At 32.5% G+C, this 18,572-nt stretch overlaps 3 protein-coding genes across 3 annotated transcripts; 1 reads left to right on the forward strand and 2 right to left on the reverse strand.

The window, feature by feature from the left end:
* Nucleotides 1-899: 899 nt before the first annotated feature.
* LOC133693538 (eukaryotic translation initiation factor 3 subunit C-like) lies at nt 900-5,536 on the reverse strand. The gene is made up of 4 exons (XM_062114768.1): nt 5,240-5,536; nt 4,753-4,821; nt 2,884-4,656; nt 900-2,014 (listed from the first exon to the last, which is right to left on the reverse strand). Exons 2-4 carry the CDS (start codon nt 4,774-4,776, stop codon nt 1,082-1,084), a joined length of 2,730 nt encoding a protein of 909 aa, XP_061970752.1. The 5' UTR covers nt 4,777-4,821; nt 5,240-5,536; the 3' UTR covers nt 900-1,081.
* A 568-nt stretch (nt 5,537-6,104) lies between these two features.
* On the reverse strand, nt 6,105-10,662 carry LOC133693539 (calcium-dependent protein kinase 29-like). Its single transcript, XM_062114769.1, has 8 exons — nt 9,713-10,662; nt 8,162-8,305; nt 7,778-7,930; nt 7,443-7,558; nt 7,030-7,197; nt 6,765-6,892; nt 6,334-6,433; nt 6,105-6,248 (listed from the first exon to the last, which is right to left on the reverse strand). Exons 1-8 carry the CDS (start codon nt 10,443-10,445, stop codon nt 6,201-6,203), a joined length of 1,590 nt encoding a protein of 529 aa, XP_061970753.1. The 5' UTR covers nt 10,446-10,662; the 3' UTR covers nt 6,105-6,200.
* Nucleotides 10,663-13,818: 3,156 nt separating this feature from the next.
* On the forward strand, nt 13,819-15,976 carry LOC133693225 (NEP1-interacting protein 2-like). Its single transcript, XM_062114401.1, has 4 exons — nt 13,819-14,112; nt 14,635-14,813; nt 14,973-15,056; nt 15,684-15,976. Exons 1-4 carry the CDS (start codon nt 13,956-13,958, stop codon nt 15,726-15,728), a joined length of 465 nt encoding a protein of 154 aa, XP_061970385.1. The 5' UTR covers nt 13,819-13,955; the 3' UTR covers nt 15,729-15,976.
* Nucleotides 15,977-18,572: the final 2,596 nt, after the last annotated feature.

An 18,572-nucleotide genomic window follows, 5' to 3' on the forward strand; every position in this document is an offset into this window, starting at 1 on the left:
TATTAGAGTTTGGGCTTTTGTTTTTATCAGGTTGCTACTGATAATTATAATATAGCTTGTGATGCCATTTCTGCTAAAAATTTCTTGGCTAAATATAAAAAAGTAAAAACATATTTAATTCGAGGGATAGAGATAAGTAAAAAATAAATATATATTTTAATAACTTTTGATAGATTTTATATACTTTCAAAACATAAATTATAAAGAAACATGAATCTTTCAGAATAAGAAATATATATACAAAAATAATAAAAACAAGTTTGATTTGAAAAATATTTACATAAAAATAAATTTGTTTCTACAATAATTTTAAATATAAATAACAGGAGAACATATCCTTCCTAGCTTAATCATCCCTGCCTTTTCTATCCCGAGAAAACAATCAAACACTATCTAATAAATTTAGTTTTGTTTCATAAATAACATTAAGTTCAAATCTCTTTGCCAGAAGCGGAAAAAACTCCGACACCGACGAAAAAATTTCCCCTAGAAAGCTTATCATAGATGTTTTGTAAGACCAAGCAATTGGAGGATGATGCTGGACATCTGACTCGGTAAAAGGATGCCTTATAATAAGTTTTCCGATTCAAGCTTTCATGGATAATTAGAAGCAACCACCAATTGTTTGGCCAGCAGTGACTCAGCTGAAGATTAATAATCCATTTAGCTTTTAACTTTAAGTTATAATTTTTACCTTTTTTTAACTTCAAGTTGATAGGGTATTTAATAAAAATAATTAAAAATAATTTTTTGAGAAAAAAATATAATATAAATTATAATCGATAAATTAAGTTAAAAACTTCAACTTCTGATTAAATCAAAAACAATTTCTAATCAAAGCTTTTTTAGTCAAAAGTAAATTATCAACTTAAATTAATTTACAAAGGTCGTACCAACCATGAACCAAATAAATCAAAATTAATTAAAAGATACATGTACTTTCAAAATTCGTAAGGGGACCTCTTTGGATGCTAGATATTGGAAATTCTACAAGCTTGAGGTTAATCAAAATAGATGAAAAAAATCTGAAATGCAGAAAATTGATCTAGAGTGTTTTTTAAAAAAAAACTAACAAAACTTCTCAAGCACGAGCTCCCTTATTAAGAGTAACCATGCGAGTTGGAGCATCTTGATATCGAGAGCCTCCAGAATATCCACCTCCAGCTCGCAAATTGCTTGCCCCCTTCGAATAGCTAGTCCCGAAAGCCTGGCCTAAAACCTGTGGCCTCCCACCACCACCACCATATCCGGAACGTCCAGAACCTTGCCTTCCATGAGTGAAAGATGAGTTTTCATGCCACTTAACACCTGAAGCAGCCAGGTTAGCAAAATCCTGGCCATCCCTCCGTCTCTGAGGCAGATCCAAACCACCACCACCAATTTTTGCTTCTATTGCCCTTTCATTACTTTCAGCAAGGATTGAAAGCTTCTCTGTCAACTGGAACGCCAAAGCCTGCAACCTTGTGTGCTCAAGATCATGGAATACAATACATTGTGTTGGCTGGTCCCAGCTTGCTTGGAGCTCGTCATTGATCATCATTTTACTGACAATGACTTTAGTCTCAGCTGCTGAAAGGTCAAACATTTTGGTCAACTGGTCCAAGCCAAGCGAATCATAGGAGGAGGTGTACGAAAACAGGTAGGTCCTCAGAGCTTCTTCCTTAATCTTGGCTTTAAGCATCCCAAGAACACCATCTCTATTTCTGAGGAGCTTCCAGACATCAAGAGACTCAATAACATCACATGCCTTCTGGAAATCTCCTTTCCTAAGTGCCCGTGTAGCAGCCATTACATGGTCCCTTACATTTTCAGGAGGACCAGTGAAAGTTTGCCTCTCACTTACATCAAGCAGCCGCCTAAATGTCTTGCTAATGACCTTGCGCTTATCATCAAGAACATTGGCTGCCATGCTGGGGACCTCCAGCAGCATTGCACAACTGAGATGGACAGACTCCAGAAGTTCAAGATTTATGTGCATATGATATGGCATCTGGCGTCTCCTTTCCAGTCTTTCCTGTTGAAATTAATTAAATACACCAGTGAGTGGGACCTGTCCTTGGACAAAGTGCTAACTCTGATGAGTATGAATCTAAAAGCTACATTTACCCAAGAAAAAGGATACAACCAAGAATCGATTCACTCATGTCAGCTAGTATAACAAACAAAAATAAATCTGCAAAATATATAAACTTAACTCAAGATGAAATGCAAAAGATAGAATGTTTGCTGAATTGCAATAAATGATCATATGCGTGCTGGATATAAAGACAAGCTCACATGCCTGAAATCAACTGCACCTGAATATAAAGACCAAGCCCTCACAAGCAATGAAGTTATAGAAGTTTATTTTTCTTCTCTAATAAGTACATGCACAATAACATAAAATTACCACCTCTATTTCCTAAGAAATTGATCAATGATAAACCAAATCATAACACACACCAGTATTTAACTAGGTTACAAAAATACGAGTTCAAAGAAAACAAAAAAAAATACAACTATAACATTTTGAATGATAAAAATCAAGACTTAGCCTAAACTGTTAAAATATCCTTTAGAAAGCAATTCAAGACAATTAGCCTCCATCAGCTAATTCGACTTTTCTATCCAAAAGCAGAATTATCAACTTCTTAATACAAGCTTAGAGTTCTTCACTCAGCTTGAAATCTGAAATAAAACTATAAGTTTAAGGCCCCGAAGACAACATTAAACAAACCCAATGTTAGCTTGATACACCCCCCCCCCCCCCAAGAGACTAAATAAAACGAACCATGTTTCTGTAAAAAATTAGTAAACAACTTGGGAACTTGAAACAACTAAGATAACTCCTTGCAGATGCAAGCATCGCAAGTATGACATCTTATATATTTATGAGAACAGCACCTGTTCTGGAGTTTTTTCATAATATCGGCTTTGTGAAAAACCTTGTGCAAGCAACTCCTTCACCCTTCCACCAGAATATAATTCAGAAACACATCCATGTGCTTCAGTGATTAGACCAACACGGAATGCACATAAACCAAGTTGTGCCATAGCCCTGTTGAAAAGTATCTGGCTTGAAATGTCCATGTGCTGAATATTATCTTGCAGGTGACTCATCAATAGCAGGTCACGGGAGGTTGCGAACTCATCCAGGAGAGCATGGTGGTAGATATCACAGAGCATTGCACGAGCTTTGGTCCGCTCATCTCCAGACTTGTAAATGAGGGAGACTAAAGCATCCATCATTGTCCTGCTATTCTCAGGAAAGGTAGGCTTTCGAGGCACAAGCTCTGGAGTATTAACAAATGCAGAGGAACCCCTACTTTCCTCAACCTTAGGCTCCTCACCATTGCCTCCATCTTCTGTCTGTTCAGCCAACTTTCTCATAGCATCATAAACCTCTTGTGGTTTGTAATAGATCAGCTCAACACGTCTTAAGGCAACCTTTGCTGCAGCTTTAAGATCTCCAACACGCTCTAGATATTCTTGGACATTCTGAGCAAGAACTAAAAACATAGGTTCATCCTGCAGTCTCTCAATGTACTCACGTGCATGCGGATCAATGCACTGCAAACTCTTAAAGAACTCAATATCCATTCTCTCAAGAAATGCCACTAAGTTTCCCCAAATCTGAATCGGCCCATTATGGTCTGCTCCTTTCTGGGTTTCATTCTCATCAGGTTCAGCCGTGTCATCCACTACAATATTAGGATACTGTACCAGAATGTCAAGAATAACCAGCATGTTCTGCACACAATTTTTCCAGACATGTATAGGCATGTGCCCACTGAGACCAGGATTCACATCACACTGTGCAGAGACCACACTAAAAAGAATTTCCAACTTCTGTGCAGGGGTCTTAGCAACTTTCGTCAGGAAAGTTAGCTGTTCAACCTGCTCAAACCTTCCAGTTCCCCTCCTACCCCGGGCAGCAACAATTTCTTTAAATTTCTTGTTTACAATATCCCAGGTGATTTCACTAGGATCTTTTGCAAACTGCTTATCCATGAGCTTATCTTTCTTACTCATCATCTTCTCCCAGCCCCCATCCTTTTCAGATTGGTCATTGACACCCTCCTCCTCATCGGATATTACAATCTTTGAAGGGTCCTCCTCAAACTCCAAATCAGACTCTTCCTCCTCTTCTGACTCCTCATCAGCCTCTGGTTCTTCCTCGCTTTCAGGATGTTCCCTATATATATTAATCTGATCTTCATATTGTTTATTGTTTTTCTTCAATTTCTGCTTCATTGCATTCAAGGCCTTGGCATTGCTGCTGCTCATTTTCTTTTTAGCTTCCTTATTCGCCAAAGCCTGATTCAAGAAATCTTCCAGCATTACCAGAGCTTTAATGTAAAGCGTGGGAACCTTCTCTGATTCCATCACTCTCATGACTTTCTCAAGTTGCTTATTCATCTTATCAAAGCTCTCCTGCAAGCTGACCCAATCATTAATCTTCATTGCATTCTTCATTTGATCAACAGTGGCTGACATCTCCTCAAAACGCTTGTCTTTGGCTGACCTTACCACACGCTTTTGATCATCAGACTCGTCGCTATCGCTAGCAGTTCCTCTAAGATATTTGTTCTCAGCAGTTTGGGCAGCAGGCTCGTCAGCTTCTCCATCCTCAATCTCATCTCCATAATCACTCTCCTCATCAGATTCGCTATCACCCTATAACCAAATCGAAAAATAAACAAAAACAATCAACACAACAAAGCCAAATGGAACATTCCTTCCCCTAGAATATGAAATAACAAAATCACAAACCTGTCCCCAGAAACGCGAAGCCATCTTCTCCTTCAAGCTAAATGCAACAAGTCAAAAAACCTCAAGATCCTACATTAACACACACAATTACATATAACAAATATACACCCCAGCAACGAACAGATCCATCAAAAAATCACAACTAGAGTAACACATAGACACTCAAGAACCTAAGAAGATAAAATAGCAAAATCCTCCTAATATAAAAACTTGGATTTCATGGAATTTAATTATTAAAAAAAAACATAAAGAAAAACGAATTTATGATCTTTTTGAATGAAAACAAAAAAAAAATCAAACTTTCCATCCTTCAAAAGAACTAAACCCTAATATTGATCTGGATTGGTGTAAAATCCAGATTAAAAACAGATTAATTGTCCAGTTTAATAATAAATTGCGGGCTGCCTTCTTCGATTGAGTTGTTCAAGAACTGAAACTATTTAGTTTTGAGACGACAGATACAAAAGGTGAAAGAGAGAGGGGGTACCTGAGCCAAGATAAGATGCTTGATTTGCGAATGGAAGGAAAGCGAAGAGGAGAGTTAGGGTTTTTGCCGCTTTGCTTTTAGCGGAGGGGAGTCGGGGACTTTCTTCGGGTTTCAGTCTGTGGCGGTTTCTCACAGTTTGCTTTCCGAGGCAATAGCATTCGCTATGTTCAGGACTAAAATTTAAGCCCAAGTTCAGAAGCCCAATAAAAGCCCACCAAGATCATAAAGCCCACACAAACTGTGTGGGAGGGTAGCTTCCACTTTTTAATTTGTTTTCTTTCTTTTTTTAATATAAGCCCGACTAATTCCTTTTTTCAGCCGAAATTTGAGCAAACTAATTACAATATCATTTATTAATTCTCAAAAAAATAATTTCTCATTATTTCACTTAAAACACTGAGTTTTTTATTGTATTAATATAACATTTTGTAAAAAAAAACAAAGATAATGGAGATAAAGAGAACATGCCTCCTCCCTTTACTATTTTTAAAATACAAAAATTTGGATTTATTTTATTTTTATGTTTTTATTTTTTGTCTATTATATTTATTTTTTCTATCCATGACATTAACCAAATACAATTTAATAAATATGTTTGTGCTTAAAAAATATATCTTTTTTTTTAATCTCAAATATAAATCATTTTTTTGTAACAAAAAAATAGATAGATATATATATAAAAAAATATAGCAAATTAAAAAAGTTTGAAAAGAAATCTTGGCACTCGACATCATGATTTGAAGTAGATTGGGATATTTTTAATAATTATGTTTGCAATTTGCTTGGTGAATATAGGGTGAAGATTTTTATTAATTATTATTAACATGAAAAACTATAGACTTATTTGAAACTTGAGCACCAATAATTTTCTAGCAAAGGATTTCTAGATAATACTGGTTTATTTACAAGCATGTTATATACAATAATATTTATATCTTAAATTGACTTTAGAATCTTGGGATCACTTTCTCATCATGGTTGCAAATTCCTCGTAGTTGATATTTCCATCCTGCATAATATGTCTTAATCTCTAGATGAGTTTCAAGAAAGCATCAACATATGGTAATAAAAAGGTCAAAAGAAAGGATTTTTACTTTATCAGTATCAACATCTTCTATGACTTCATCTATTGTAGCCTCATCCCCCATTCCATATTGAGACATGGCTTGTCTTAACTCATCTCTAGTGATAAACCTGTGAAAATTGAGCAGCTCAAGTTCAATAATGCTACTAACATTTTGGTTAGGAGTCAAGACATATTGTACACCAGATTTATCTCAGGAGAACTAGTAACCTTACCACTTATGATAAAATTTAGATAACATTTTGATTACTACTTCGGAATAGAATAAATGAAAACAGTTGAGATATAGTCCATGTCTTTTATGCTTTGAAAAGACAAAAACTCGCTTTACAGATTTATTTATGTTTCCGTTTCTATTCCCTTCTTTACGTGTCTTTTATATCTTGGGATACTAAACAAACACAATCTTAAAAATTACAGAGAATGGAAGAGGCAACTAACCCACTATTATCCTTGTCAAAGTATTGGAAGGCCTTATACAAGTTCTCTTCCTTCTCAAGTCTATGCCGATGCATGGTAGCCGTAATGAATTCAACATAATCAATAGTACCATTATTGTCAACATCAGCCTAACAAAAAAAAACGGTCTTATTAACGTGAATCTTGCTACAATGTTTGTTAGTTAAAATGGATTTTGAAGGAGCAAAAGGGAAAGCAACATAAGAAATGATTAAAAAAAAAAGCATAGTTGAAGTGTTGTTCTTACACCATCCATCAACTGCTTTATTTCTTCTTCAGTAAGTTTAGATCCTAGCCTTAACAGTCCAGATTTGAGTTCCTCGTATGTGATAGTACCACTTCTATCAGTGTCCATGTTGTTGAACATTTGTCTTAATCCCTTGATTTCTTCCTCTGAAAGGTTCTCAGCTATGACCTTTAAACAATTAAATTGCAAATCATGAAAGCAATGGTAAGGATATGAAAGGAATGAAAAACAAATAAAAGTGATAGCTCTTCTTGGTGATTCCAAATCTAAATAGTGGCATCATTCTAACAGCTAAAATTATTCCTCCACATGCTTTAACATTGATAAAGAGTGATTTAAAGCACAAGGGATTCTTAAAATGTGAACAGTCATGTCACTTTGATCAGTTAGAAAATGGAGGTGTTAAAACATACCTTTAGTGCGAGCTTCTTCAACTTGTTCATTGCTCTGAACTGTTTCATCCGAATCAGGACAACACTATCAATAAGCTTGTTAGATGCTTCACCGCCCACCTTCATCCATGGATGATCTGGTTCAAGTGTATGGTGTGAATAATATCAATAAACCACATAATTTTATGACATTATAGTTTGATAATGAAGAAAAACTTCATAATTTGTTTTAAGATCAAACAGTTGAAGAACGATATTGGAGGCTTAAAGTTATTTGCTGCCTCAAAAAAAGACACCTAATATATAGAATGAGAGCGAGGATTGATCGATCAAATAACGGATAATTATACACTAACCGAGTACTTGGGCAGCAGTGATCCTACTCTTGGGGTCCCTCGTTAACATTTTCTTGATAAGATCTTTTGCAGAAGGTGAAATCTTAGGCCATGGCTTGCTCTGCAGGTCAAGATTGCCATTTAATATTGCTTCATATATGCCCTTCTCAGCCTCTATTAGAAAATGTGTTCATTCACATGTTAGTTAGAAAAACATTACACTTCAAGAATATATCGGCACAAAAAAAAATCATGGTTTAAGAATGTGTAATCCACAAATCATTTTCTTAAAAACAGAATGGGTCACATTTTTTGTTTCTCAAAGAGTAGATAACTAAGTTTAAAGTGAGGGGTGTGGCTACATCTTGCTATATAGCTCAATTAGTAGAGTAACGAAGAACATACCAGCCCAGAAAGGAGGCACCCCACTTAGAAGAATGTATAGAATGATCCCAGCACTCCATACATCAATCTCTTTCCCATAACTCCGTTTCAACACCTCTGGAGCAACATAGTAAGAACTTCCAACAATGTCATTATATACTTTTCCTGAAAAATTAGTTATGAAAAGTTAAGTAAATAAATGATGATGTATAATCTCATTGCATGACAACACTATGTTCTTGGAAATAAATCTTAACAAGTAATATGCGATGAGATTTGTATAGCAAAACAAGATTTTGCGTGCTTCTAATTTCATCATTTTCTTGCAAGAAACGATGACAGAGCAAATAAATAAAGTAAAATGAGATCATTGTTAGCTAATGTATCTAGATTGCATGTCTTTGGTTCTCCAAAATTATGCAATTTACCTTAACGTAAATCCAATTGAAAGGCATTGGCCAGCTAGAAAAGATAAAATTATTTTCTACCAAAGTTATTAAACTTGGTCGGACATAACGAGTCACTCAGTAAATCAATGACTCAAAACCCTATCTTATCTATATTTTATTTCAATTTCAATTTGATTTAAAGGTTGATTTAAATTAAGTAACACTTGGCTAGGTAAACTTTAAAATTTGGTTTGAAGGAAAAATAAGCTTTTAAAATTCAGATTCAGCCCTCCAAATACATCACAAGATATATGTTAACAACTTGGCAGCATGTGCCCCCTTAAAGGTTAGGCCTAAGCACATGGTCCTCTTCATTAGTGGGGACTTTTAATTATACATGAGTGTGGTCACTAAAACATGTCTTTAGGATGTTTAATAGCACAACATAACCAAACTTGGTAGCTAAGTCATCATGTGATAAACCTGCACTGGATTGATCTGTAAAAGACATTGACTTGATTGATCTGTAATGTCCCTTTCTTGATTGACTTAGTCTTATTAAGACATAATAGCATTAAGAAGAAGTTATTGACATTATCTTAATATTTAGATTCACATGCAATGAGCATTATTAATTAATAATCGCACCAGTAATTATAAAACCAAATCAATTAATGATCGAAAAACCATTTCAATTAATAAAAGAGATTATAATCCTAAAATTACTCTTTACAATAATGTAAAACAAACAAATGTGTGATGTTAAACATGAGCATAGAGTTTATGATTGGATAATTGACAAATCATCCATAGGAAGGAGTTTTACAAAAAACCTTTTTAGATTTCGACAAAAAGAAAAGGATTAGTGAACCTGTTAGGGATCGAACTCTTTATCTTCATGAGATTCTTATACAAAGGAGGTTCAAAATTATATTTCACTTCAACGAGATCTTTTTCATTATGTTAATATAGAATCAAGGCAACGAGTAATCTTTATTCATGGAGTTTGTGATTATTAATTAGTTTTAACTTGGCAAGATCTAGTTGTTAAATTAAATAGCACAAGTTTCAGAATTGTATCTACTTATAAAAAAGAAAAGAAAACGTCATGCTAGAAGTTACCCAAAAAATTAAGAGGTAAAGGGAATCTAATTTGCAAAAAAAATAAAAGAAAATGGCTAACCTTCTTCAATGAAGACCGATAGTCCAAAATCAGTAGCTTTAATTAGAGCATTTGGATCTTTACTTGCAAGCAAGAAATTCTCAGGCTTTAAATCTCTATGCATAACCCCCATAAAATGACAGGCATGAACCACATTCACAATCTGCCTAATAATTGTCGCAGCTTCACTCTCTGAATAACTCCCTTTTGCTATAATCCGGTCGAAAAGCTCCCCGCCAGAGCATAACTCCATGATCAAATGCAGATTTTGTTTATCCTCATAAGCGCCCTTAAATTCAACAATATTAGGTTGTCCTGTTAAGTGTTGTAGTATTAAAATCTCTCTTTTAACATCCTCAATATCTTTTACCTTCACAAGTTTACGTCTTGAGATAGACTTGCACGCATACATCCTTCCCGACGCCTTCTCTGTACAAAGATAAGTTATACCAAACTGGCCTCTACCCAATTCCTTATCAAGATCGTAAATTGTGGTTATTTCAACATATGGTTTACCAAGAATGGGACCAATATTTGAGGATGAAGTGACAATAGTTTGAGAAGTCCTAGATGTTTTCGAAGAAGGTGTTGTTGATATTGGTGGTGGAGGCGGTAGTGGTAGCAGTAGCGGTCTGGATGGATAACAACATTCTTGAGTTGGTTTTTTAGGTGGTGTTGGTTGGTAGTAGACATCGTCCGAGGAAGAGGAAATAGGGATGTCATGAGAACAAGACCTAGAGAAACATTTTCCCATTGGATTGGTGAGCAGTAACTGATCAAAAGAGAGAAAGATTGTTCCAGGTTTTTAAATTTTTTGGTGGGGTTCCGATTTATAACAAGAACATGTAGGTTGTGGAAGATATTGAGGTTTTGGCTAGGAAATTCTGCTGCTTACTTTTTTTTTGGGTGCGTTGCTTTTGCCCTCTGTGAAGTCTTGGGTATCATTCTTTCTTTCTCTCTTATATTTTTGCTTCATTCTGACGCATCTACTTTGCTTCGCTTTGTTGAGTGAAGACAAAGGAGAGGACTTTCTTCGTGCTTCAAAGCAATAGCTTTTAGCATAGTTTAGATGGTGCAGTAATCGGCGCGTTTCTTCTCCTGTGGTCGTTTCTGTGTATTGTTATCGCCTTGACGTGTGAAGTAAGGAAATTTCGCACCAGCCCACCACCACAATTTGCTTCATGACAGCAATAATGTGGATTAATTAAGCTCAAAACGGTACTGGATTGTGAAGCCCGTAGCATACAGCGCATTGCTTGATAAAGAACAGCAGAAGCATAGTGTTTAGACCTCAACAAAGCCCTGCTCATATAATTCTGAAATGGGCCTTCTGAATTCTGTAGCCCTTCAACATGAGAGATTCTCAATTTTACTTTCCTTCGTTGAAATCTTGCGTTTCACGTTCCTGCCCTCATGTTTATTTTGAAGCTTGATTTTAATCTTACTTTCCTTGGTTGAAATCGTACGTCTCAAGTCCCTGGCCTGATGGTTAATTTGAAGCTTGATTTAAAACCTTTTTTTTTTTTTTAATGATATTTTATTTTAAAAAACATCAAATTAATATTTTTATATATTTTTCAATAATTTTTACGTGTTGATATTAAAATTAAAAATATATTTAAAAAAATTATTTTGATATAAAAAATACTTTTAAAAAATACCACACATTTAAATTGAATTTATTTTCAAATAGGCTAAGAGTTAACTTGATTAAATCTGAGTAAAATTTACTTGGTTAGATCTTAGATTTTTAAAATTTTTTTCATCTAAAAACCATCATTTCAAAAAAAATAAACATTGTTATTTTAGAATAAATATAAATTAAGGTCCTATTTGTTTTTACATTTCTAAAATATTTTTGAAAAAATTTAAAAATATTTTATTTTTTTTTCATTTCAAATTAATATTTTTTAGTGTTTTTAGATCATTTTAATACATTAATATCAAATATAATTTTTAAAAAATAAAAAATATATATATTATTTTAATATATTTTTAAATAAAATATATTTTTAAAAATAACTACAACCACACACACGTTTAAAATATATTTTTAAAGTCCTCCATCCGCAATAACCATGATTAAAATATGAAAGGTTCGAAATTAATCACTTGAGAGAATCAATGAGCGTGATTTTCAATTCCTTTACGCAATCAAATTGTAAATAATTAAATATACAACCACTTATTTCAAGATTGAGGAGGTACATATGATAGGAGAAAGAGACAGTTCCGGTTAGAAATTGTTGCGGGGTTTTCAAAGAAGGCCTTAATCAATTATTAGTATCTTAAAAGAACACACAGATTTTATGAAATTATAAATTTTGCCCAGAAGATTTTAAATTAAATAATGACAAAGCAAAGTCTTTGTTTACATCCGTCAACCCTTGGTTAATGTTAAATTTATGTATAGTGAGCATCACATGCATTGATTTTGTATTTTATTCATTTATAAGTTTCAAAGGAAGACTCTTTAAAAAATAGTCTTGGTCTTTCTATAAAAATTACACAGCGATATCTTAAAAAATAGTTAAAATTATATTTTTATTTAATTTTTTATTTAAAATTATTGTTATTATTTTATGTTTTTAAATTTTATTTATTTGCTGATGTCAAAAATATTTTTTCAAAATAAAAAAATATATATTATTTTAATATATTTTTTAATAAAAAATATTTTAAACCATAATCACTATAGAATATCAAATACCATGTAATAATAAAAAAAGGTTATGTTCACACCACCATGATATTCATGCACAAAATAGTCTTTTTATAAAAGCTCGACAAGATATCTTAAAAAATAATTAAAATCATGTTTTTTAAATATTTTAATTTTTTTATTTAAAATTATTATTATTTTATGTTTTTAAATTTTATTTATTTACTGATATCAAAAATATTTTTTCAAAATAAAACAATATATATTATTTTGATATATTTTTAAATAAAAAATATTTTAAACCATAATCATCATAGAGAATCAAATACCATGTAATAATAGAAAAGATTACATTCACACCATGATATTCATGCACAAAAGACTCTTTAAAAAATAGTCTTGGTCTTTCAATAAAAGCTGGACAATGATATCTTAAAAAATAATTAAAATCATGTTTTTTAAAAATTTAATTTTTTTAAAATTATTATTATTATTATTATTATTATTATATGTTTTAAAATTTTATTTATTTGCTCATATGAAAAATAATTTTTCAAAAATTAAAAAATATATATTATTTTAATATATTTTTAAATAAAAAATATTTTAAACCGTAATAGAGTATCAAATACCATGTAATAATAGAAAAGGTTACGCGTTCACGATATTCATGCACAAAAGGTACAAGTTCATCTTAGTACCCCAAGTCTATAATGTATGGGACTCCCTGCTATAGCAGACCTGGGAATTTGCTTTATAGTTTTGGTTTTGTGTTTGTTTTCTAGTTGTTATCGCGGCCAGATGGGTTAACATAAAGATACTATTAGCTGCAAAAAAATGGAATACAAAGAAATTAAATTGATTTATTATTAGTAATTCATATTTATTAAAATTTATCACATTAACTAAATTAATATTTATTTGAATTTCATAATCAACATATTTGTTTTTTACTAGAAACTAGTGATGTACGAAGTAATAGTGGCCTTAACTCTCAAAATAAAAATTTTAGTGTGTATTAGATATTATGATATATGGTGTTTTTTAAAGGTGTTTTTTGCTTAAAAAATATTAAAATATTTTTCTTCTTAGATTTTTTATTTTTAATATTAATACATTCAAATCATAAAAAAACACTAAAAAAATATTAATTTAATAATTTTTCAAGTAAAATGCATTTTTAAAATGCATATAAAAATAAAAATTACTACACTTTCACAGTTGAAATTTAATAATATATTGCCAAGGAGTTGTCGTGACTCAAAAGCATTAATCTTTTGAAGAATAGCCATTTATGGCTATCGCTTAAAATTTAAAGTGTTTAAAGATTTGAGATCTATAATGAAACTTTGACATGCTGAACAGGACAACATTCGGGCAGCCATTAATTTTATTTTTTTATATGTTAACCATTGACTTGGGGAATTCTTCCTGTTGACGTGATAGCAGCCCTGCCAACTCTGTATCTACCACGAGTCTTCTCTCGGCATTTATGTGCTTTTGTTTCTCGTTTGTCAGCTCTCCATCATCTTATGACTCCTTACTGTTGACATTTTGCTTCAGCCTTTAAACGAAAAACTGAAGCCTTGTTTCGCTCCACACATGAAGGTCTGCGCTTGTCCTCCTCCTCCTCCAACTCTCCGTTCTTCTCTTGTATCGACTGTTTCTTCTGTAAGTTTGAGGGAGCCATGCATCTCTATTCTGTCCACTGTAATAGCCAAGTTGACCTGTGCAATTCTGACTCTCTTATCTGCAGAAGGTGGGTGCATGTAACATTTATGCGCCTTTTTCTCGAACTATATATATTGACTTGTTTCGATCTGATATTCTTCAGGTTTTACTTGTTCATGTGAATAGATAACGTCCTGCTCTGTAACCTTTTCAGTTTGATTTTCGGTTTTTTTTAAAAAAAATAAATTACAAAATTTGTTTGTTCAGGAATTTTTTAAAAATAAAACCAGCTGGAAGTCTAGAACCACTATTTTGTTGAGTCCAACCACGATTGATACCAAACGATGACGCATGGTTAATTAGTAATATCTGGGAGGTCATTCTTTGCCTTGTAATTATACAATCTAAAAAAAAAAAAACTACAGACAAATTATAAGCAATTACTTTTCTACGAAAACAATTAACTATCAATTTTGTAGAAAATTGGGTAAAATTAATGATTTATTACATCAAAGAATTATTTCAATTTAAAAATTAAAATCTTAATTTTTTAAATGAAATTCTAGAATATAATTTATATTATTTTTTAATATTTTATTTGAACATACAGTGGGTGCAACATTGGGAGTCCTGATAGGAGCTTTTGCTGGCCTGAAAACGGAGAAGGGGTTTCTCCATGGAGCCATAACTGGAGCGGCAAATGGGGTTATTTTATCCAAAAAGATCCTTGAAATATTACTTGCTACGTGGGATTCTGATGATACAGTAATCGCATGCTTCTTTTCTTTGGTAAGTGTCATGGCATCAATAGGTATTAGTTTCGCTTGTATATATATCTCTTCAGTTTGTAATTTGTAATCTTTAATTACCGCTATATTGCTTGTTTATTAATGCTGTAATTATTAGTTTTTATAACAATTAACACATGTAAGTTTATCTCCTCCAAAGCTTGACTCAGTTGCATGTATCATGAGTAGAAGACGCCATCCTCAACGATTCAATCCAACCAAAATAGATGCAGAAGAAAGTGAGGTATGGATTTGCCTCTTTTTTTTATGTGATAATTAATGAGAGTTTTATTAGGAATCGTTTGGGAATGCGGTGCAAATTCTATTTCATAAAAATTTATTTCTTTTACTAAAAAATTATTTTTTTTATATGTTTTGAAATTATTTTGATACGCTAATATCTCAAAAATAATTTTAATACATTTCAACATGAAAAGCAATCATAACTATATTTCCAAACAATCACTTAATATGCCAGAATCTTAATAGTACTTTGGATGAAAAGGAATACAAAGATATTGGCCTTCTCACACTAAAACAAGATGTAAGAAAAGCATGAATGAAAACTATACACGATGCAAAGATTAAATAAAAGATGCTTGGACATTGTGTTTCCATTTCTAGTCTTCAATCGAAAGAAAGTCAAAGAAGGACAGGATCAAACAACTTGTTCCACTTTGGTTTCTTATCCTCGAAAACCAAATCATTTCTGACATTTCAAATCCACCGGAAAATACCAAAAGGTTTTGTTGTTGTAATTAACTCACTAGTGGTTAACGTGTGGAAGAATGAATTTGCCTGGATAATCAATATTCTTAGTTATTATTCCATCAAATTAATGCTAATATTACGTGAGGTAATTGCTTCACAGGTTGAGATTGTCGTCCTTGTCCATGCAACCTACAAGCTGATTTGATATATAGCAAGTGTCCATGCGCTTCCCTGAAAGAAGTTTCCGAAGATTATTTATTTAATTAAGAGATCACAAATAATTAGTGGATACTTTTATGGCCCGTAATTTAATAATGTTCTGTTATTTTCAGGCTTTCGGTTTTCCATTTTGTTTCGATGCAAAAAACAAGCACTATATCAGGTTGTACCATCACTTGTTTGATTTACGTTGTAGTGTATTGAAGTTAGTGGCGTTGGACCACAGTTTATATACCTCTTCCGAAGAATTTTATATATATATATTAAGATTGCATATACTTTCTTTGAATTAATTGGACACCGAACTTAATTTGAATGTCAATAATCACTACTATCCAATTCTATTAATCGAATGGAATATTTAAACACCAAACTTAATTACTTTTATGGTTGGAATCATGATAACTATGCATTCTCTATCAATTATTGTTTTTTAACGAGTCTCGATTTCATTTAAAAATTTAAAAATAAATAAAATAAACTTGTAGATTAATAAAAATATTAGCAAAAACTTCGTATCAAACTTATTCTTCTATGTGTTTTACAGTTTGTCCTATTTTTTTTGATTTTGCATTTAGCATTTTTCTTTCTTGGTTTTCTTACTATAAAATTAATTGAACTGAATTAATTTTTTATCTAATCTAGTTCATATTTTCTAAAACTAGCAAATTTTAGTTTGATTGATTTTTTAAAATTAAACCGAACCAAACCGGTTCTCAAACAACACTAGTATATATTAAGAAAATAACTTGTTAGGATTTAGTCCATAAAAATTATATATATAGGTTTTTAGAAAGGGTAGAATTTAGATGGTGTGAGCATAGTTTTAAAACCCGGACCGGCCCGGAGAGTCGACCCGGAACCCGGCTGATCCGGACCTGGGAACGGTCCGGGTCTAAGTAAAAACCCACTTGAAAGTTGGCCCGGCGAAACACGATCGACTCGGCGGGTCGACCCGGGTAAACCCGGCTGAGATTAAAGCAACTGTGCTGTTTGTTGCTTTCCTTTATTTACTTAACTCAGTTACAATTCTCTCAACCCTTTATAAGCTGTCATCCATTTGAGCCATCCATTTGAATTAGAGAGTAGAGACTATGCAAGAGAGGACTATGGATTTTAGCTTTGGGTCTTTTTGTGTAAGACATGACAGCGATGATCGGAAACGCAGACATTGTGTATAGAGTTAGAATAAGTAATCGCCAGAATATTCATTTCTTCGGCGAGATACAAATCGACCGCTGTGGTTAGAAATTTGAAGGAGATTAAAGGAGACTCAAAGAGACAGTTCTTTTAAGGACGAGCGTGGAGACTAATGGACTGGCTCAAATGGATGGGGCCCCTCTTCGTCTCTGTTTATTTCTACAAGGGTTTGTTTTCTTTTGTTAAAATAAGATTGTTTGACTGTATGTGTTGAAACATGCATGGTTTTGCTTTTCTTATTAACAAATGATGTTGTCTGGCAAAATTTGTCCCCTTTTTTCTATTTTGTTAGTGAAAGATTTGATCTTTTAGGGTAAAGAAGAGGAAATTTGTTGTTGTTTGAATCGATATATGATCTTCGAAATTGAAGAGAAGAAGATGGATAATTTTGATTTAATTGATAACTGGGGGTTTTGTCAAGTTAATTTTTTTTTGGCTGCTTGCTCAGTTATTTTTTTTGGATTGATCTGGATTAACCTATTTAACCTGTAACTCGATTATTAAACCGGATCAACCACTGTTTTGGGTTTCAAAAAACTATAGGTGTGAGGCCTCCATCCAATCCAAGAAATAATAATTCTTTTTGTCAATGACAACGGCCGAACGTAGAGCTGAGCCGTACTGGATCCAATGGCTCAACTAACTTGAATGAGCTGAAACGAAATATCCTTGCTGGCCCATCCAATGGCATCGTAGTATTGTTAATTAATCGGTCACAGGCAGTGAAGGAAAAGTTGTCTTTTTAAAAATCTATTAATATGAGTTGTATGCTTTTAAATAAAATCATGTCACACAGTTACGTCAGCTTATGTGGATAGAGACAACTCTGACAAAATTTCTCATGATGGAGCTCTTTTACAAAATCTCCCCTTTTACAAACTTTTTTTATATTCTTTTATTTATATATATATATATATAAAATAAAATAACATATAAATATTGATTTAATATCTATTTTAAAAGATTATATAAGCTCATGAAACAATACTTCAATCATTTTGCTTACATTAAAACATATATAATAAATTGTTTTACAATAATTATTTCAATCTACATCTTCAAGTTTATTTTATATGGAAAAAAACTTTATATGCATGTTTTATGGTTTGAGAAATCATAGTAAAAAGAAACAATAATCTTAAAATAATATAATTGCACATGTGAACAATCTTTCCTTTGTAAAAAAGGAAAAAAACATTGTACGATATTTTCAGGTCGAGTATGGAAAGTCTTGCAACCCTAATATCACGGCGATTCATGGATTGCAAATTTGCAAAGCATGCATTGGAATAATTAAATTTTAAACAAATCAGCAATCATTTCCAATGTTTTCTTTTCTTTCTTTAGGAAGTAGAGAAAAACTGAAGCTGTGTACATGCACGCTTCAATTCCTTTCCTAAACAGCCCAGTAATTTCCCGGCTCAATAATGTCCATTGGTTGAGAAGAGCTGCCCAAACAGTGAAAAAAAACATTCGGCACCGTTTGGGTTTGCTAAAATTTAATATAGTTTGTACGTTTTGGATCGTTTTGATGTACTGATGTCAAAAATAATTTTTAAAAAATAAAAAAAATTGTTGGCATGCATTTTGGCATGAAAAGTTATTTGAAAAGCACCCGCAACCACACTAC

Source organism: Populus nigra, chromosome 5 (assembly GCF_951802175.1).
Source record: "Populus nigra chromosome 5, ddPopNigr1.1, whole genome shotgun sequence".
In the NCBI taxonomy this organism is placed as follows: domain Eukaryota; kingdom Viridiplantae; phylum Streptophyta; class Magnoliopsida; order Malpighiales; family Salicaceae; genus Populus; species Populus nigra.